The 22,089-nt window shown below is 36.3% G+C and overlaps 2 protein-coding genes across 2 annotated transcripts; both read right to left on the bottom strand.

Moving 5' to 3' along the window:
* Positions 1 to 8,258: 8,258 nt before the first annotated feature.
* On the bottom strand, positions 8,259 to 9,959 carry LOC107641588 (sucrose transport protein SUC8-like). The gene is made up of 3 exons (XM_016345071.3): positions 8,730 to 9,959; positions 8,541 to 8,648; positions 8,259 to 8,438 (listed from the first exon to the last, which is right to left on the bottom strand). The coding sequence occupies exons 1-3, from the start codon at positions 9,957 to 9,959 to the stop codon at positions 8,259 to 8,261; spliced, it is 1,518 nt and encodes a 505-aa protein (XP_016200557.1).
* A 4,350-nt stretch (positions 9,960 to 14,309) lies between these two features.
* Positions 14,310 to 17,222, bottom strand: LOC148543487 (uncharacterized). The gene has a single exon (XM_088497992.1). The coding sequence runs from the start codon at positions 17,220 to 17,222 to the stop codon at positions 14,310 to 14,312; it is 2,913 nt and encodes a 970-aa protein (XP_088354118.1).
* Positions 17,223 to 22,089: the final 4,867 nt, after the last annotated feature.

The following is a 22,089-nucleotide window of genomic DNA, read 5'->3' as shown; positions in this document are numbered from 1 at the left end:
TATGAATCTTTAGAAAGTTTTTCCAAACAAGTGCATATTTTTTTCAAGGAACTTATAATTGAATGTTCTTGAGCAAAATAATTAAATATGTCACCTTGCTGAGATCCAGGATGTTATTAAGAAGCCGGAACAGCACCGTCAAGCATTTTCTTATATGAGTAACCGTTGCACACTGTTCGTTGGTTAGACAGTCGTCAGACATAAGAATGTCAAGTAGCCCAATTATTGCAGCCATATGTGTCCTCAATTCATGGCTGCAATGCACCAAAAAGAAGGATCCTAATTACATGTTTGATAAAACAAAAGTAGATACCAAAATTTAGACACAAGTTAAGAAATTGGCTATTGCTTGATGCCTCTGCCTTTCTTCCAGCATCAATTTTCATTCTTTTATAATGTTTCTAAATGTATATGGCAATGTCGTCTCTTACATGAAAATCAGACCAGACAAGTAAGTGCTTTTGTTTGCGGAGGAGATGGACAGAGTCGGTCATTGGCTTCAGAGTTCGATTGCTGCTATAGTCCAACACAAAATTTCAATAACCATAACAACGTGCACAATCTTTCATATTTTGACACAATGTGAAAAAAATACATAAATAAATGAAATAAGAATACATTTTGATTCAACTAACAAAAAAGGTTTTCATCAGCTTAGTAAAATGCCATAAATGAATGTGCATTGTGAAGAACAGAGGGAAATCGATTCTCCCATAAAAATTAATTCATGTGAATTAGTTATATATAATTAGTGCACTATCAATATTTCCAAACTTTTTATTGATAAATAAACTGAACATGACTCAAACCACTGATTGTGTAGAGGAGTAAGACAATGTTCCTAAAAATAAACAGAACAGAGCAAGTACAGCACCTTGTAATCTTTTTTTTTCATCATTCATCTTTTTTTGAAGCTCACCATTAGTAACACTTCTTTGATAATCTTCAGAGGAAAACACAGAGACATAAGATGCCTGTGTTCAAAGATTGGCAACTAAGCACTCCCAAACACAAAACAGAACAACAAAATACAAACCTAAGAATGCAATACTATTTTATAAAAATTATGAAACAATTAAACTATAATCACATTGCTAAATTGTGATTACTCAAAAAAGAAACAACAATTTAAATCAAACCTAAGAGGTATTTGAAGGTGAGCGACAAATCGGTAAAGTCTTTGTCCTTCGACATGATCGAACTCGAAACTACAAAAACAATGAAAAGAAGAAAAGGATTATATGAGCTTCTTCAATCGATTAAACTGAAAGAGATGTGCGTGGAGAGAGAGAGAGATGTATACTGGAACTATTGTTATTAATTCAACAATTCAATTATATTAATCAAGTAGTATGTAAAATCAATCTACAAGCCTTCAACGACGACGATGGGGGAAGAGACGTTGAGGACCGAGGCTGAGGCGAGAGGCTTGAGTGAAAGAGGTGAACGGCGGAGAGTTGTCGATTTGCCTGAGAGGATAGAGCACGGCACCACGGCAGAGCAGAGCAAAGGTTTCAGAACGCGGAGCAGAGCACAGGTTTCAGAACGGCGCGAGCAGAAAAACACGACGGAGCAGAGCAGAATAAGGCGTGAGCTCGAGCAATGAGAAACACGACGGCGGCGAGCAGAGAAGAGGGATTACAGTAGTGGCAGATCTGGCAGCGCAAGGTAGAAACAACAACAACAGCGCAAGGCAGAGACGGTGAGAAAGTGGCGGTGGCAACTTCTCTTTCCGTCGTCTTCTTCTCCTTCTTTCTCTTCTTCCTCCTTTGATGGCAGTTCTCCCTTTCTTTTCTTCTCTTCATCACTCTCTGTCTCTCTCCCCTCACCGTGTATTTTTTTCTTCTGTCTTCTCTTTTTCCCGTGCAATGGAGAACCCTAATCCTCTTCTTGTGGTGTTCTCTGATCTTCTAATCGTAATTCACTTTGTGTTTTATTGTTTTTTGTTATTAAGTTGAATTTGTTTTATTTAAAATTGATAGAAAATGATAATCAAAGTTAAAATATGTATTAAAGATAAAATTTATTTTTTAGAAGAGGCATTTAGACAACACTTACAAAATAAAGTTTAAAATAAATTTAAAGACAACTCTTATAAAAAGTAAGATATTAACTTTATAATAGTTGCTTCTGTATATTTGATGGGGCAACACTTAATAAGTGTTTTCTAATTTATCAAAAACATCACTTATAGTGTGTTGATTTAAAATATGTTATTATAGTTCATTTTTTTTGTCACTAGTATAAAGTGTTGTCTATATATATTTTAGACAATATTTTAAAGTGTTGTTTTAAACATATGTTGCAATAGACAAAAAATGTTGTAGTGTACTAAACTACGAAAAACTAAAATATTATATCCTACATAAGTATCTTCTAATAAAACTCATTAATCAATCATCTTTCAATTTCCAACACTCCATCTTTGCCAATAAACCATCATATGATAAACATCTTAATTTTCATTAACATCTTTAAAATTATCCTGTATAATTATATAAAAAATATTAGGCAAACTAAACATGGCAGTGGCTGCATGCTACAGTTGCTATTTTTATCAAATTGGCAATGTAATCTAACCGTTTTAAAAAATGTTTAACTATTCAAATGGGATTTAAAAAACATGTAACAATTCATGCATTGCAATAATGATGTGCAATTTGATCTAAAATCACAGAAATTAACAGCCTCATGAGTTTTAAACTTTTAATCATCATCAGATATTGTTCTTACGAACATCACCAAGCAGATGCAGGTTCTTGATAAAAGGCATCAGGACTTTTAAAAAATTATTTTACCAACATTTAATTGTATATAAAATACAGTTAAGAATATTCATTAAATATATGAGGATAAAGGACATCCCAAGTAGAGATCCTAGATCAAATTCTATGACAATTATACTACACCAGTTGAAATTTAGCATATCCGCTTCCTATAAAATATCTTATTCTGATATTCATTACCTTAATACCTTTTAATATGGATATTACTACTCTTCTACATCTTATATCCTAAATGCATCTCATGAGGGAAACATATCATACAAACAATAAGAATCCATGACAGTACCTACTACACTTATAAAACATAATCAGAGAACCAATTGCTGGAGAAATAGTTGTCCATGCCCAAAATAACAATAGTAATCTTTTTAATAAGGTCAGGAGCTTCCACAAATGAGATTTTTCAACAAGCCATCTTCATAGAAAAACAAGTAATATATTTGTGCATTAATGCAATATAAATGGAACTAGTTATTTTGTAAGTTCAAAATGTAATATATGAGCATTTGAAAAATTACCTTGTGTGCCACAAGATGTGGTGGAACATTCTCCTTTTGCAATTGTTCCAGAGTTTGCAAGAAGATGATTAATTATAAGCCTCAAATTAACCCAAACAAATGCATGCAAACATAGAGTATGTCAGTGACATGATTGACACTAAATATCTGCTGTTGAATTCTGTTTTATAGAGGGGTGGACTAAGATAATAAGTGAGAGATTATGAATGTACCTTCTCATAGGCAAGGGCATCTGGATGTGCAAAAAAAAAATTGACATTAGCTCATCATGATTGCTCCCTGCTACCTCACCTGCACGAAGCAAATCAATTATAAATTGTGGTTAGACCACAAGATCGTAACTAAAAAATAGAGTTTAAATTCTATGCACCATTCAACATAAAACACTTTTACATTAAAATCTAATCTGGTGCTACCACGTAAATATCTAGTTAACATATATAGTTGTAACACTTTCATGAAAATTTTTATGAGTTTTTGTCCTCATCAACCATAATAATCAATTAAAACTACATATTAGTGTTCAAAAAAACACAAACTAACATTCAAATACAAATTATAGCAAAATATCTCTATCTATGTTGTTTGTTCCTAGTTTACCAAAATCAATCTCACCAGCTTCAAATGGTAGAGGTACCCCATCAATCAAAACTCCCTTTCCATTACTTTCCATGTTGACCTAATTTCAAACAAGCAGGAAAATATAAGAACAGAGAAAATAACAATAAAGTGCCTGAGGCTTTAAATCACAAGGCTATAACAAACAAACCTGTTGAATGTGTGGGGGAAGCTTCTCCAAGGCTTGAGAATAAATATGCATTGTGTGCCGAGTAGCTATGTAGTGTTCATACAAACTCAAGCAATATGTGGACTAATAAGAGGAAACAAAATCAGACACTCAGAAAAATCTTAATAGATTCACAGCTACAAGAACCCACTTTTAAAAAAATAAAATTAAAAGAAAAAAATTTGCAAACAAAGTTTAATAATATTATCCCACTAGGTGTAGATAGCTTACAAAGATTAGACAATACACAAAACAACAAAGACAATAACAATAACTAGAGTTAGATACATGAAACAACCGATGCTATTGTGCCCTGTCATAAGTCATCTTTGTGTTTATCCCATTCATTTTCAAATATCTTCTAATAATTTATGCTAAAGTTTTCTTTGTTCTTCCTCTCCTCTAAAATACACCATTTATAACTAACTCAAGCAATCTCCCCTAACCTCTCTGAAGCTCAGGAAGCTGTAAGACAATTAACAGACGGAAAAGAATCAAGAAATGTAACAGCAATGTAAGTAGTACATCAAAAAACAATAGAAATCAACAATTTTAGGAAATCAGAGTAGTCTATAAACCAACAACCCCTTAACACAGCAGCCACAGTACCTGAAAACCTGAAAATAATTGGGAAATATTAAAACCAAAAACAAATTTAAAATAAAATATGATGCTTCTTAATTAAAAACAAATAATTGCAGAACCTCCCCTAATCAGAACAATAATCAAAACCCCTAATCAAAAGTTCCAATCATCAAAATCCCTAATCAGAATAATAATTATTTACCTGAGCTTGAGCAGAGGTCAAAGAAGAGAAGAAGAAGAAGACTAGCGGCAGAGAAGAAGAGGACGACCGGGGACAACACCGTCGTGACCAAGACAGGAAAACCAATCGTCGTCGTTGAGGATCAAAGAAGCGTCGTCGCACTTCGCGTTCGTTGTCGCTGAGAGTCGTCAACTCGTCATCATCGAGAGGCGAGAAGTAGTGCAGCACCTGAAGGATTACATATGTTCATAACACGCAACGGAAGAAAAGAAAGTAATCCTAAAGATCTATTTTGTGCTTAAATTTTATTTCAATAATTTAATATATAGATCAGATCTAAATACCTGTGTACGCTAGTAAAAATCATTTTCTCCTTCGATTGTACGAAGGCGCTATGTGTATCCACACCGAGACCAACCTTTGCTGTCAACTCCTTGACCAATGGATATCTGATCTAAATTGAGAAATCTCTTGCAACTCTTTGCACACCATAAAATTCTTCTCCAAGAATTAGGCTCACATACGTTTATGTTTGTAGAGGTAAAAGAATAAAACTCTTGTTATTCTCTCCTCCGTCACCTTCCTCTACTCTTGGCATACATATATATAGTATGAGATTTGTTACTGATTTTAAATTTGAATCTCAATTCAAATTTAAATCATATCTTAAAATTCCAAATCTGAATCCTTCAAATTTAGGAATCATATCATAACTCAATTTGAAACATAATCAGTTAGGATCTCATTCAAATTTAGAAATAGAATAACTAATTCTTCTCAAATCTCATTTAATATTCTCAATTATCATATTATTATTATATCCTTGGTACTAGCAAAGAATATAATAATATTCCATTTGAATTAATATAATTATCTATTTGATTAAATCAAAATAATAATTAAATAATTTTATAGCAAAGATTAGAATACTTGTTAGTGTGTGACTCCATAGGTTCAATACTAAGCGGGTAGTAAATTAGTCATACTAAATTTACTAATCAAGGTTAGCGTCTAGCAATACTCCTCAACGATCCGATAGTATGAAGTAATATATTTTTACTAAGAACCTTAGAAGAATAAAGTATAATTCCTTCCATCTTTCCGACTCTTGGTTAACCCTTAGAGTATGGTTTAATTGTCAAACTTTAACTTGTTACCATTATTATAATGAACTGTGAGTGACTTAAGAAACTCATTTCTTCATTCATTCAATCCCCTTGGCCAAGGTTTTATTCATCTCAGTCATTATAATCATAGAGCTCAAACTCTTTACCGAGAGTTGACGGATTCCTTATTAACTAATCATTAATTCTACAAGTATTTAAATTATACCCAATATCCATTCAACTAGCACCCTAAGGTTTTAGGTGTCCGGAATCAAAGTATAATAAATACATTGTTAATTACTATGACAGTCGCAGGTCAAAGGAAACTCTTACTATGTTCATCTTGAGAATATCCTATTGACAAACATGCGGTAATTATAACCATTAGGAATTCTCAAAGTGAGTCAGTTCAATGGTCATATCTCTATATACATCATCTATATATATAATTTAATAAATGAGATCTATTAATCTTTATCCAATGAAGACCATTATATATATATTGATCTTTCTGGATTATTAATGTCCTTTTTAATAATCCTATGACCAAGAACAATTTAGATTAAATTATAAAAGATTTATCTCTCAATATTATGATCACTATCACAATGATAAATCCCTAAATTTAATCATGGACCTTATTATATTAACATTTTAATATAATAACAATAACAAATTATTTGACACATGATTGATTGAATTGTGGTCATACTCCTTATTCCCAACAGCACCGTCGTGACTCTAAGGCTGGTGAGTGGTGACGGAAGCCGTGACGGTAGCTGGTGAGAGACAAAGAGAGGGTTGAGAGGAAAAGGGTGATATGGCAGATGGTGAGAGGCAGAGAGAGGGCTGAGAGAGGAAAGGTGGCGACACCGTTCGTGAGCCATGAGGGGGACCGAGGGTGCATGATTGCGTCTTGTGGTGCTTAGAGAAGAGGGCTGTTTGCAGACCCTAGAGTGTATGGTAGTATGTGATTTGGTAAAAAGGAAACAAAAAATTACTAAGTGTTTGTATATTTGGCTCTAGATACATTAGGCATCACTTTTAAAGCGCACCCAAAACATAACAAATAGGTTACTTCTTAAAAGCGCTTCCTTTGGTATGAAAAGTGTACCTATAAATATCAATATAAGGCTACACTTTTTAAATGATGTCACAATTGTGTTTCCTATTCCCTTATAAAAAGGGAACACAGAAAAAAGTGTAGCCTATTCTATGAATAGGCTACGCTTTTCAAATGTAGCTTAAAAAAGTGTGGCTGAATAAGTGTTTTTCTTGTAGTGAAAACCAAGAATTGATAGTTTAAAGACGAGCTATATCAAAATTAAGTAAACAAAGACTCATACTAAAATAAAAAAGATTACTAAAAACTCCATTTGTTATTAAATTATTGTCAATAATTTAATAGTGGATTATATTTGGTGTTAAAAAAAAACCTTAGATGATAAATCGGAATTCTAAATTTAATACTAGTTTCTATATGACAGATCTATCACTTAAAAAGTATATTAGTAAATAGAATTTCTATCCTATTCTTGTGGATTAGTATCTTTCCTTTGCAAAGTATTGTTATGAATAATATTCAAGTTTCATCAGTAGATAATATTTTTAACATTTTTATTTTAGTTCCAATATTTTTAACTAATTGTTCTAGAAAAAGAGAAAAATATAAAATAAAGTTCGAAGAATAATCTTTAAGATTGACGGGCTTATAGTTTTTTTTTTTTTTTTTCAGTATCCAACTCTTTATTGCTAGAGCATTACTACTCTTTTAGTGGCTTTGGAAAGCAAAATTATTGATGAATTGGAATATATGAGCACAATTATAATAATAAAAAATGGGCCAAGAGCTATTAAAATCTAAAAATTTTCCTATGCGCATATGTGATAGATAAACAACAAATGTTTGCTGCGAAGTTAAAGTTGAAGAAGTAAAGTAAATAAATAAATGCATAAAAGACCAACCAAACTTAACACACGAGAGATAAATTTTGGGGCAAAGCATTTGAGTATATTCAATCCATCTCACAAGTACACTTGGTAGTCTTTTTTAGACTTGGAATATGAATTACGTAAGAACTTATTATATCATCTCAATTTAGAGAAATAATAGGAACAGTAAGATCGGACCTTTTGTCTTAGTGATACATACTTTAATGTACATAAAAAAAACTAGATAGCACTCACATAATCATCTTAATATGAACATTCTGAATTTTATGATGAATGTTCTGTATCTTATGCGAGGTGTTATTCAAAAGGGTTCCTTGTAGTGAATTTCCTACTATTTTACGATCAGTGTCCGCCACCAACGACCATAGAAGCTTTGGTTGCATCCGATTTCTTTATGGACGGAAGCATGACAATTGCCATTGCACCACTCACAGCCGCCGCTATCGCACCCATCACAAATGCAGGCAAGTTCCCTCCGCCGAACCAAGCATCCACTTGTCCACTCACTGTTGACACTATCATCTACATACACATTTTATATAATATAAATTTGAGTCAATACAAACCTTATTAAATTAACTCCATAATTCCAATAAATTAAATTAAAATAATATATATACAAACCTGTGGGATCACAATGGCAAGATTGAGAACCCCAAGAGACAAGCCTTGGCCTGCTCCACTGGTGGCTGAGTAGACTGATGCTAGAGCGAATGGAACGCTGAAATTGATCTGAAAACAAAAACAAACCACCGCATAAGCTAAAACGAAGTTGATAAATTAATGAAAGGAGAAAGTAGGATCGATGATTACCGCAAGTGGAATACCGATGACGGCGAAAAAAGTCATGGCACCAACCCTTACGCCGGTAGCTGGAGGAACATAATGGCCGGCACGATGGCGGTCAAACTCGGCAACCTTGGTGATGTAAATTGTAGAAAGCAATCCACCGGAAAGGATGAAGTTAACAATACCCCAAAGGTTCTTTGCTCCACCCATGATATTGCTAGCCGGTTCAACTCCCAATGACATAACTGCCAAAACGATAGCGTTTATCATCAAACCCAACGATCCAGCGCGGACACCCTTGTCGTAGGCCTCGTCACCCACGTTACCACCGTACACCTCCTTCCCCATCCAGTCGGTGTTGAACAAGAAGAATGGGAACCAACCGATCCAGTTGATGGCTGTTACAAGCATCAAGATCCACATTGGCTTCTTTAGCTCCTTCAACGCCCCAATGATTTCTCCAAAGCATCCTGCCGAACGAGAAGAGTCCTCAGTGCCTTCAATGTCCTCATTTTTCTTTGCCTCTGAGAGGGGAACATCTTCAACGAAGAACATGGCAAGGCCAGCCAGGGTAAGGAGGAGAAGGATGGAGATGAAGAAGCAGCTCTTGAGGTTAGCACAGAACTTGTCGCATGCCTCCGTGTTCGAGAACGGAAATGCTTTGTGTAGATTTTCATATGAACCTGCCGCGTAGCCGAGGATGTTACCTATTGCCATGAAGAAAGAGAAGAAGGCATTGGCCATTCGGATCTTGCCTTCGTCTCCGGCAGACAGGTCGCCCAAGAAGGCGCGGCAAGGCCCTTGGAGCATATTGTTGGCCACGTCTAGAACCCAAAAGCCGATGACGAATATGGCAACAGCTCGAGGGCGGGTTTTCTTCGTAATGTCATCGCCGAAGGAGTGACCGAGGTCAGCAGCGTATCCGATGAGAAAGACGGCGATGATGACAGAAAGGGCTCCAGTGATGATAAAAGGTTTACGGCGGCCGAGTCTTGAGTTGCAACGATCACTGTAGTATCCCACAATGGGCTGGACTACCATCCCGGAGATGGGACCACACAGCCAAATGAAGGAGGCCCACACGTGTGGGACCCCCAACAGTTGGACGTATGGTGTGAGGAGGGAGAGTTGTAGGGCCCACCCAAACTGGATGCCAGCAGCAACGGATGCAACTGAAATAATCTTCAAAATGGGTGTAATATTCGTGGTTGTAGCCGTCTCCAGCTGAAGTGAGCTCTTCGTTGGGGACTCCATTTTAAAAACACGTCCCTTATGTTCCCTTCAGTTCTTGGTTTTCCTTTGAAGCGAAAAATGGATTAATTGCTTCGGAATTGAATCAAAGAAGGACTTAGAGTTGTTGCTTATGGAGAACGAATGAGAAGTGCTTTAATTTATAGTTTATGCATGCATGGACAACTCCAAGCTCACCTCAAAGTAATGGTTGTTAACCGATAATCCAGGATAGCTTAATGATTATCTTAATTCTTAATATGGTAACACATATATCACGTTTTTCAATGCTTAGCTTTGAACCAGTCTGGCCATGTCTTCCTCAATCATATATGACCCGAAACCGGAGCAATAGTGAATTGTTCATATTCTATTTTTGGATAAGTCTCCAGTGTAAGTAACTAATTCCATCTCTACAAAATGTTTTTTCACTTACAACAACGAGAGAAAAAAAACAGACGTAACTATATACCCATTATTTATTTATTATTGAATTATATAAATTATAAAAATAATTAAATATATTTACTGATGATATATCAATAAATACTTTAGAGATCGACATAAATTATACTTGTAAATTTAATACTTTCATTGTCATATCAATTGAAAAATGAATCTACCAACAAATTAAATAAATAAATATTAGAGTACTCTTTTTTATATTTATCTTTTTTTATTTAATATTTTTTGTACCTGGAGATTCAGATAAAATCTAGATTAATAATTAACATTTGAAGTTTATAAGTATATATGGTACGTATAAAAAATATCATTAAATAAAGATATACTTCATTTCATTTTCTCTCATATCTGATCATATTGGCCATCTTCGGAGAATACCAAATAATGAGGAGTGTTAGAGGCCAGCAATTTTTGTGTTTTATAATCATTAATTGACCATCAATAGTATTTTTAATGGTGTGAGATTACATCCAATAGTGGGAGATCACTCACTTTTCTTTTGATGGTTAAGTGTTGCCACAAAATACAAAAGTTGCTAGCCTCCTAGACTTTCTCTCAAAAATAATTATAACTTGATAGAGAGAAAGCTACTCAAAATTTCAAGATTCATTAAGAATCTGTTAATAAAATTAAACATAATCAGTTACTTGATAGGCAATTCTATTTGTTAGTTACTTGAGAGTGAAGTTAACCTCATGTATTAATAAATAAAATATAAATAATAATTATTGTTGCAACTTACCGCACCAAGGTATAATTTAATTTGTCCGTTGCTTAGTCTTCGAGACATTGTTTTATTTGGCGGGAATAAATACCTGTAAAAGATATTTCTATATACAAATCAATGTTTATATATATTGAAATCACTACCAGAAACACCAAGAGTTTGTCATGACAAAATGTCCACAGATGCATTAAAGTGACAAAATTATATTACCGTGCTTGAAATTTGCTACGAAAAAGGATTCTGTAGTAGAATTGCGCTTTGGACTTTTCGATTTGCCACCCTAATATCATCACCGTGACTAATTATTTGGGCAGCGAAACAAATTACATTATTTCCTCCATTCTTTTTTATTTTTGTTGGATTATTCTCTCTCTATTTTAATTTTTGTTCTTAGAATTTTTCAAATCAAATTTCTAATTTTTTTGCTTCAGTTTTGTGAGTGTCGTCTAATCTGCTAAGTGTGTCTTGCTATCGATCTCGTTTTCTCCCTCAAATCCAACCCCCAATCTCTCGTTGTCCTTGCTATCGCTATTTTCTTAGATTTTCAAGGCTTGTCATTGCTATTGTCTACTGGTTGCTTCTCCTTCCTACAGTCTTAACTTTGCTCACGTGCAAGAAAAACGAAAGTGTTGCTATTGGTGGAAGATGGGAATCAACAAAAGTAGCGAATGCTGGAACCGTGAAGTTCCTGAAGCACAAGGAAACTAGAAATGTTAGGTTCCTCGTCAGGCAATCCGATACACTCAAGATCTCATGAGTGTGCAGGAGAACTCTGGATACACAAAATCATGTGTTTGGCATCCCAGAGACACTACTGATAGTAAATTAAAAGACGTGTCTTTTTGCTTTTAGTTTCCATCGATTGAAAGTAAGTATGTCTTTTTTGGGTGTTGTTCCTTGCGAGATAAAGCTTTCGAAGTATGCTCGGCTACAAGCTTCGTCAGGGGCTCGGAAGTATTCTCCTTGGAACTGAAGACCTCGGCGTGGGACCTGCAAAAAGGACTCCGACGCTCAAGTTAGTGCTCGGTAATATAAACTTCAACAAGCAAAAATAAAGGTAAGGAATTTGTAGGGTTTTGTGCTACGGAGTTGTTTTCCTAGTAGCTTATGATCACTGCTTTCTGCCTGCTTTATACGAGGTTTGCTCGTCTGTTTAAATAGACCGCGTAGTAGAGGAATGTGGACGTTTGAGTAGTGTTTGGCTTTTTAGGGTTTGTTACTGGGAATCAATGTGCGAGTTTGGTTAAGTGCGAGATTCTTGGCACTTGTGGCGTGTTTGACCTGTTCTCAGTTGTGGGGTTTGTTAGCCGAGGATATCGGTAAGATACACAGCCCCCAAGCTCGGCATGGGAAACATGTTGAGCTTTTCTATATCCCCGGCTTGTGTAATTGGATTATTTGGGTGGATTTAGTGCCTGGGTAGCCCCCAAGCTCAACGTGTTTCTCTGGCTGGGCTTGCGTTGTATGGGCTTTGGATGTTGGGCCTGCCCCAATGTTTGTTGTTCAGTGTGTTGTTTGTTTCTCTTGCTTTTTTTTTTTGAAAGTGGGGTTGCATGAGTGGTGTAGTTAATGGGGACTGGGGAGTGGGGGGGGGGTTCGTGGGGTAGTGTGTCATAGTAACTCGCTGTCCCCTGTCTGTTAGGCTTCTTGGGAGTTTGGCTTTTGTGTGGCAGAATGTGCAAAAAAGGTAAATACTTTTAGTCTTTTGTACTTTTTCTGTTTGTCTTCGTCTCTCTATGGGAAAGAAAGGAGTTGTTGTTGATGTAAACGACCCTTACGGTTGGGTTGATAGTGATGTTAAGTCGCGGGTGTCTGTGTTTGATACTGTGGAAATGTTGTCTCAACTGAATGATGCTAGGTGGGTCAGGGGTAGTGATAATCTGAAAGTGAGGTTTTTGCCTTGTGGTAAAAATGATAGGGTGTGTGAGAAGAGGGATGATTGGTCTTACTTTTATATTTATACATGCATTTTGACTGAGCTTGGGGTTCGTTTCCCCTTTACTGATTTCGAATGTGGTGTACTGTCGTTGTTGAACTGTGCCCCTACGTAGCTGCATCCTAATTCATGGGCCTTCGTTTGTGCCTTTGAATGTCTGATGGAGTATTTGGGGTGTTATCCCTCGTTAAGGGTGTTTTTTTCATTGTTCCAGGCGAAGGGGGTGTGGAAAGGGGGTTGGGTTAATTTAAGTAGTCATCCGGGGTGGGCCATCTTTAGCTTGTACAAGTCCTCATTCAATGATTTTAAGGAAATGTATGTTAAGGTTCAGGTGTGTGAGGATTGTTACCCATTCTATCTTGATTCCCTGATGGAGGAGAGGTTTCCTGTGTTTTGGTCGGCTGAACCTAGGCAGGTGTTAGAATGTGAGGAGAGGGTAAGGAGTGAGGATTATATTATTGGGTTCTTGATTTCGGCGATGTCTTCTGCTGAGTTGCTTTCTATTCCTGCTTTGTTGAGACTTGAAGGGGATAGGGAGGCTTTAGATGAGTATTTAGGTATAGCTTATGTTTTTGTGTTTTTCTGACTTCTTGCTGTACAAAGTTCTTGACTGAGATTTGTTATGGTTTTAGGTGAGAAGGCGTCGACTTTGACGACTGCTAATCTCAAGGCTTATGTGAATAAGGCTAAGAAGAAAGAGAAAGAGGGTTCCTCGACTAACGTGGTTAAGGAAAAAGGTGGGTCGGTTGAGCAGGAGATTCCCTTGAAGAGGAAAAGGGGTGGGGGTCCTTCAAAAATTGTGGATTTAACTGATCAACGGGAGGATGAAGTTGTGTTTTCAGCCGAGGAGATTAAGTCGGCGCATGATACTCAACTTGTTTTTGCACAGATATAAGGATGGGCCGAGGAATTCCATATGGTCAGCTTCGTATCCTTTCACGGCGGTGGCTGACGAGGTGGCTCAAGTTGATGCTGATGTAAAAACGATTCATGAGGCTGGGAAAATAGGGGTTGCTCGCTATCTGCAAGTTAGTTTGTAGTTGTATTTGTTTGTAGTTTGTTTTGTATTCTAAATGTGTTTTGTTATTTTGTTGTTGTTTTTTTTTTTTGATAATGCATCTGCTCGGGTGTTTTGTTCCCGAGCTATATGTGTGATTTGTACTGAATAGAATTGGGGGATGAGGTCTCTTACCAGTGTATGATATCTTTCTAATAATTGATCTTTTACCTGAAAATGTCCTGTTACCTATTGGACGATGAGCTGTGAGTCACAATAGACTTGGAGATGTGTTATATTTAGGGATTGTGCTAGTCGTAGCCCGGCAAGCAATTCCTCGTACTCGGCTTGATTATTGCTTGTTTGGAATGAGAATCTGATTAACTGCTCGGTTTGGAGATCATGTTTGTTGGTGAGGTATACACCCGCTCCTGATCCTTCTGCATTTGAGGCGCCGTCTACATATAGCTCCCAGGTATAGTCTTGGTTCGGCTGGTCTGTCAATTCTGCTAGGAAATTTGCTAAGAACTGAGCTTTGATAGCTGACCTTGGTTCGTAGACGATGTCAAATTCGGAAAGTTCTATGGACCATTTGGTGAGTCTTCCTGAGACCTCGGGTCTTGTGAGGATTTTTCGCAGGGGTTGATTTGTCTTGACGATGATTTGGTTGCTTTGAAAATAATGCCTTAACCTTCTTGCTCTGAGTATTAATGCATATGCTAGTTTTTTCGTCGGTGGATATCTCAGTTCCGCGTTTTGCAGTAATTTGCTGACAAAGTAGACTGGCTCTTGTTTGTCTTTGACTTCTGTCACAAGTACCGAGCTAACAGCATTAGAAGTTACTGATAAATATAATAGTAGGGGTTTACCGGAGTTTGGTTTCTGTAGGATTGGGGGAGAGGATAATATCGTTTTTAACTTTTGAAAAGATGCTTCACAATCCTTGTTCCAGTTAAAGCGTGTTTGCTTCTTGAGTGCATTGAAGAAGTGCTGGGAGTGTGTAGATATTTCTGGTATGAATCGGGATAGCGCAGCTAGTCTCCCGTTTAGTTGTTGTATTTCTTTTATTGTCCGAGGACTCCTCATGTTGATTATCGCTTCACATTTCTCGGGGTTTGCCTCGATTCCTCTTGCTGTCAGCATGAAGCTGAGGAATTTCCCACCTTTGACCCCAAAAGCACATTTCTTTGGGTTGAGTCTCATGTTGTGTTTTCTTACCTGTTTGAATACCTCCTCTAAGTCGGTGTCGTGAATGTGGTCTTGTTGAGACTTGACGACCATGTCGTCGACATATACCTCCAAGTTTCTTCCTATTTGTTTGCTAAAAACCTTGTCCATCAGTCGTTGATAAGTAGCACCTGCATTCTTAAGTCCAAAAGGCATAACTTTATAATAATAGTTCCCTAGTTCGGTTATGAAAGTTGTTTTGTCCTTATCTTTTGGGTGCATTAGAATATGGTTGTATCCAAAGTATGCGCATAGGAAACTCAAAATATTGTATCCTGATGCATTATCTACCAGTTTATCTATGCATGGGAGTGGATAAGCGTCCTTAGGACATGCTTTGTTTAGGTTAGTGAAGTCTACACACATTCGCCATTTACCTGATGTTTTTCTTACCATGACCATGTTCGAGAGCCATGTTGTAAATCGCAGCTCCTCTATGAAACCTGCTCGCAAGAGTTTCTGGGTTTTTTCCAAACAAGCGGCTCTTTTTTCATCACCCATGTTTCGCTTCTTTTGTGATATTGGCCGAGCTTTCGGATCAATTTGTAACTTGTGGCATATGAGGTCGGGGTCGATTCTGGGCATATCCATGGGCGTCCAAGCGAACAGGTTGGCATTGGCCCGGAGTAAGTTGATGATTCGTTGTTTAACTCCTGAAAGAAGAGAACAACTTATATAAGTAAAATGGTCGTCATTGTTATCCAGTTGTACCTTTTCGAGATTGTCTGTTGGTGCCGGCCTGTCTCGGAGATATTCTCTGGGATCGAAGTCGGTGGGGTCGACGATGTTGGCGACGTCATATATTTCCTTGTTGGTATTGACTTTCTGATTGTTTTCCGATCTTATCTTCAGGCTTTCGTTGTAGCACTGCCGAGATTCGATGTGATCGGAGTGAATAGTGGCTATTTGGTCCCCCTGCACCTGAAATTTAACACAGAGATGGATGGTTGAAACAATAGCCCCAAAAGAATTCAAAAAGGGCCTGCCTAAGATGATGTTGTAAGGGCTGCTGTAGTTAACAACTAAGAATTGTATATCCTTGGTTTTGCTCAGTGGATGGTCTCCAATGGTTATTTGTAACCATACGCTGCCGAGTATGGATACACGTTCTCCTGAGAATCCGACTAGTTCCCCAGAGGATGGTAGCATGGTCTGTTCGCTGAGCTTCATTTTTTTGAAGGTGGAATAGAAAATTATGTCTGCACTACTGCCAAGGTCGAGTAAGACTTTCTTCACGAGAAGATCTCCTGCTTGGACTGAGATTACCACTGGATCGTCTAAGTTATCCGACCTTGCTTGGTAGTCGGATTGTTTGAAAGATATGTTCGGTGTTCGTGGTTTGTGTGAGGTCGCCTCGTTTGTTTGTTGCATTGTTAGCATTTCTCGGAATCGGCGTTTGCGTGCTGAGTTGGTTTGACCACCGCTTGCAAATCCTCCTGAGATGCAATTTATAACTCCCTTTGGCGGCGGAGGTTGCGTTCTGAGCTTGTTTGGTGTGTTTGGTGTCCGCTCTGGGCGTCGGTCATTGTGACCTTTTGAAGCTAGTCGGGCCTTGCTTATGTATTTGTCCAGGTGTCCTTGCCTCGCTAGTCTCTCCAGGAGGTCCTTGGCAATGACGCATTCGTCGGTTGTATGTCCGAACTTCTGGTGGAAGGCACAGTGCTTCGATTTGTCGACGAACCTCTGGTCTTGATATGAGCCGGCCCTGCTTGGTGGCTTAATGAGCTTGTTATGCAGTATTTCTTTCAGGATGTCCTCCCTTCTTGTGTTAAATCTTGTGTATGAGTCGAATTTTGGGGTTAACTTGAAAGGCCTCTTGGAGTCCCTTGTTTGAGATTTGTTCTCCTCTTTTTGGGGTGGTTCGTTCCTCCAAGTTTCACGCAGCTCCTCAATTTCGATCTGCCCTGTTGCTTTGTCTCGGAATTCTTCCAACATTTTTGGCTTTGCGATGGCTATGGCCTCCTGGAACTTTCCTGGTCAGAGGCCGCTCTTCAGGGCGTGGAGCTGTACTTCGGGATTGAGGTCGGGGATTTCCATTGCGGCTGTTGTGAAGCATGTCATGTAATCTTTCAGACTTTCATATTGTCCTTGTCTGATCGTGCTAAGGTAGTCCGAGTCCCTTACATAGATCTTTGAGGCTGCAAACTGATTGATGAACAGCTTAGAGAAGTCGTCAAAACTGGTAATTGATCCTGCAGGTAAATTAGAGAACCATAATAACGCGGCACCATCTAAAAAAGTGGAAAAAGATCGGCACAGAATGGGATCGGAGTCGCTGTTCAGGAACATCATAGATTCAAATTTTGTGACATTAACTTTAGAATTTCCAATCCCTTTGTACGGTGCCAAAGTCAATGGGAGTGTGAAATTCTGAGGCATTTTAAAACTCATAATTTCTTTAGAAAAAGGGTTAGCTTGTCGTCTCCCTGTTTTCAGGGGTGTTTTCCCTGTTTTTGCATTGGATTCCGACTGATGCTCCTCGTGTTGTTCGGTATTTGCCTCTTTGTTGACATTCTTCCTTTCGCCACCATTTTGTAGCGTAGCTAACAGTTCGGCCATGCGTTGATTCTCTGCGAGCAAAACGGCGTTGGCCGCCATAAGATCGGCATTGGTCCGAGAATGCGGTTGGGTATCCGACTGATCTGTCATGCTTCAGTTTCTGAAAAGAAAAGCAGAGCACGAGGTGTGTGAAACAGTGTTATTACTGGGAAAGGAAATAAAAAGAAGGGGGTTTATTAAACCCGGTCCCACGGTGGGCACCAAATGTTCCTTGCAAGATAAAGCTTCCGAAGTATGCTCGGCTACAAGCTTCGTCAGGGGCTCGGAAGTATTCTCCTTGGAACTGAAGACCTCGGCGTGGGACCTGCAAAAAGGACTCCGACGCTCAAGTTAGTGTTCGGTAATATAAACTTCAACAAGCAAAAATAAAGGTAAGGAATTTGTAGGGTTTTGTGCTATGGAGTTGTTTTCCTAGTAGCTTATGATCACTGCTTTTTGTCTGCTTTATACGAGGTTTGCTCGTTTGTTTAAATAGACCGCGTAGCAGAGGAATGTGGACGTTTGAGTAGTGTTCGGCTTTTTAGGGTTTGTTACCGAGAATCAATGTGCGAGTTTGGTTAAGTGCAAGATTCTTAGCACTTGTGGCGTGTTTGACCTGTTCTCGATTATAGGGTTTGTTAGCCGAAGATATCAGTAAAGTACAGGTGTAATTTATGAACCTAATTTGTAGGGTTTATTCAACAGAGTTATAAGGAGTATGAATCTTCAAAGAGGGATATTACTGATTTATGTAACAATAACGGATTACATAGTGCTACTAATCTTAATTCATGATTTATACTTTTCGAAGCTTTAATTAAGCTTCACTTTTAATTTATCTGCAAATTGATTTTTCACTATATTCTTAAAGTAATCATGTATGAATTATTAGAATAATTGAATTAACATATTTATTGATTATCTTGGTGTTTGGCTATGAATTCCCGGCACTGCCCGTTTCATTACAGTGTAGTCCAAAGGTTCTGTTAGCTTTTTCCTTGAAACCAAGATAGTATTTAGTTCAAGGATAAAAGTAAAAAGAATAGATGTTAGATTGCAAATGCAACCAATAATATTGCTAGTGATATAAGTTGTTAATTTTTTATTATTAGCTACTTTTTTGTATTTATGAAATGTGTGATTTTGTGGTTCTCAATTGATTGGAAATTAATTTGTCTATATTTGATCTCTAAATATTCTTACTATTGCTACACTAATATTTTATATATATATTGAAGATAGGAGACTCGAACTCGCAACCTCTTAATTGAGTATGGGAAGACTATGCCATTTGAACTATTACTCATTTAATTTGACATGTATTTTTTTGTGTGACTATTTGACATGTGTTTTAAGAAAGGAAACAACTTAAAAGTGTGTTTTAATATTTAAATTATAAAATTAATGATAAGAACATAATATGTATATAAAGTTGGATAGCTTTTATCCATTTAGTTAATCAAAAATATTGAAAGTCAGAGGATGGAATATTCTCGCAACCTTTTACATGGTACTTTTACTCTTATACATGGATTCCCCATATAAGAACTTGGGATTTTCATTGTACTCTTCAAGTCCTATCACCAGAGATAATGTATTCGCAAATGAATCAAACTAATTAACGAATTCTGTATGTAAAATAAAGTAAAAATTTACGTATAATTATTTAATCTTTTATTGAATGTTAATGAGACGGTTTTTTTTTTTTTTCAAGCAGTTTCTCCTATCTCTTAACCTCATCCATGCCTCCAATTTCTTTGGATAAGCCTTGTTTAATTTCCTCGGCAAATAAATCTATATTCTTGAGAATAACATTACATAATCAAATTCAAGGGTATACTATATGTATTAAAGGAGCCATTTAAAAAGATGCTTAAAACGTCTTTTTTTAAAGATATGTTTAAATAATTAAAATTCAATACATATAATTCATTAAATTATGTTATTTTTATTAAAATTAGATTAGATAAATTGATTTGACAAAAAATCAATAAATTACAACTTGAACCGGTCTAAATTAATATAACTTTTATAAAAAATAATTATAATATTTCTATTATAAAAAATGACTAAAATATTTCTATTATATATATATATATTGAGAACCCTAAATTTTAATCCTTTTTTTTTCTGTGTTGTTATAGGGTTAGAATTTAGGATTTTTAAAATTAAAAAATTATATATAATAAGAATATTTTAGTTATTTTTTATAATAAGGTTATTGTAATCATTTTTTATAAAAAAGAATATTAATTTAGATCGATTTAAGATTTAATTTACCAATTTTTTGGCCAAATTAATTTGTCTGATCTAATTTTAATAAAAATAATATAATTTAAACATCTTTATTAAAATGGTTCCATGTCTTAATTGTTCAATTTCACATGACGTACAACTAAGCTAGCGAGGCTAACTTCTGGGTTTGAATTTCGGTGACAAACTGACAATATTAAACAACGTTATGTATATGTAACACAAAAGTCAAACAATAATGCGGAATATATGCTGACTACTCCTTAAATTTTAATTAATATATATACAGACCAACAAAATAATGAAGCTAAAAACGTGGAGTAAGAATGCTCCCTTCTTTCCTTAATTTTGAACTTTTGTGGCAATCTTTCGGTGGAGATGACGATGAGTCAGTGTTGACGAGGAAATCCAACATTTGCTTACATCAGTTTGTTGTTGTAGATAAGATACTGAGCTTCCTCTTAAATACATGTTTGGCACTTTAGTGAATTAATTAATCGTCATCTGATCCAGTTTTTTAATAAAGTTTTTGAGCAACGTTTGTTTTTTTTTTGTTTGTTTTTGATATATATGTCCATCGAAATAGAGATATCAGAGTACATAGGAGTACATATATGATATATTTTTTTTAATTGGAGTTGAAATTAAAATTTTTCTTAATTTTATATTTGTTGAATTTAATTTGAATTTGTGTAAAAATAGAAATGAATATTTCTAAATCACTCCAAATACCACGTTGCTATGAATTTAGTTTTATTATTATACATATTGGATTTTAATTTGAGTTAGAGTTTCTTAGTTTTTGAATTTGGTTTAAAGGTAGTGGTAGTTCTCGATGATTCTAAAAGAAAAATGAAAAAGCTTGCTGATGCTAAAATAATAAGAAAAAAAATTAAAATTAGAATATTTAATAGTGGTAATTTTCATATATATGCTACATATTTGTATGTTCTATCTTGTCTAACTACAGTCAACAAAATTACTTCATAAAATGATCAATTTCAAAAGGCTTTATTAAAATTGGAATATTTAAAAATGTATTTAATTGCATTACTAAAAAAATTATTTTTTATGGCTAAATTTAACAAGCCAAGTATTCTTGAAACATTTTTTAAATAAATTTTTAATTAATTCAGGTAAATTAAATGATGAATAACAATAATATACATTCTAGTATTTCATCAACCTAAATGGATTGCCCTTAAGTATGATTAAGAAGTTCATGCTTGGTGGAGGGGTATTATGTTGCTATAAAACCGTGGGATATAGATTTTCGGTCATGTAAGCAATCCTTCGGTCTATGCTTGTATGAGTTTGGATTTCGAGACTCTCAATCTGGTGCTATCAAGAACAAGCTAATATGAATATATTGCTTCTGCAATAGGAGTCCCTATCAAAATGGACCTAGCCACTAAGTTGGCTACAAGAGAACGATATGCCCGAGCATGTGTTCAAATAAATTTAGGACTGCCAGTGATCAAGCATATCATTGTGGAAGGCGTAACTCATGTAGTGGAGTATGAAAGTTTAAATTTAATTTGTAATTCATGTGCACGTTATGGTCACGATATGGCACAGTGCTTGGGTAGAGACTCCAGGAAAGGAAAGAGTGCTGATTCCGATGCCACCAAGCCCCGGACGGTACAAGGGCAGTGCCACATCCTGAGCTGAAAATTCACAATTCAAATGAAGTAGAACCTGATATGGTAGGTGGCGTTACTGGCGAGAATCCTGCACCGAGTTTGCAAGAGGATTTGGAGGCTAATAATTTGGAAGGAAATAACGTTGAGGAGGCTTGCATGCATGATGAACCAGGCTGGGAGCAAGTTGTGAGAATAGGTAAAACCAAGCTGGGTCAGAAGCAATCTAATAAGGTCCAAAGAGGCACTTAATCCAGAACCGATTCGGGTAGAGTAATCAGGCCCACCATCCACTTCTCTCACACAGATGGATCCAGCTCTTATCGCGCCAGGGTCGGGTCACGAGTCAAGGTCGGACACAACGCTTTCTG

Source organism: Arachis ipaensis, chromosome B9 (genome assembly GCF_059453495.1).
Source record: "Arachis ipaensis isolate K30076 ecotype BB chromosome B9, ASM5945349v1, whole genome shotgun sequence".
In the NCBI taxonomy this organism is placed as follows: domain Eukaryota; kingdom Viridiplantae; phylum Streptophyta; class Magnoliopsida; order Fabales; family Fabaceae; genus Arachis; species Arachis ipaensis.
This window is presented reverse-complemented; position numbering and strand designations above follow the sequence as displayed.

What these genes read in the sequence shown, in the direction of transcription:
- LOC107641588 (XM_016345071.3), bottom strand. Translation starts at nt 9,959, where the DNA reads ATGGAGTCCCCAACGAAGAGCTCACTTCAGCTGGAGACGGCTACAACC. An exon ending in TCATCGGTATTCCACTTGCG is followed by an intron (nt 8,649 to 8,729) that starts GTAATCATCGAT and finishes TTTTGTTTTCAG; the next exon opens with ATCAATTTCAGCGTTCCATT. An exon ending in TTGCCATTGTGATCCCACAG is followed by an intron (nt 8,439 to 8,540) that starts GTTTGTATATAT and finishes ATGTGTATGTAG; the next exon opens with ATGATAGTGTCAACAGTGAG.
- LOC148543487 (XM_088497992.1), bottom strand. Translation starts at nt 17,222, where the DNA reads ATGTTGGAAGAATTCCGAGACAAAGCAACAGGGCAGATCGAAATTGAG.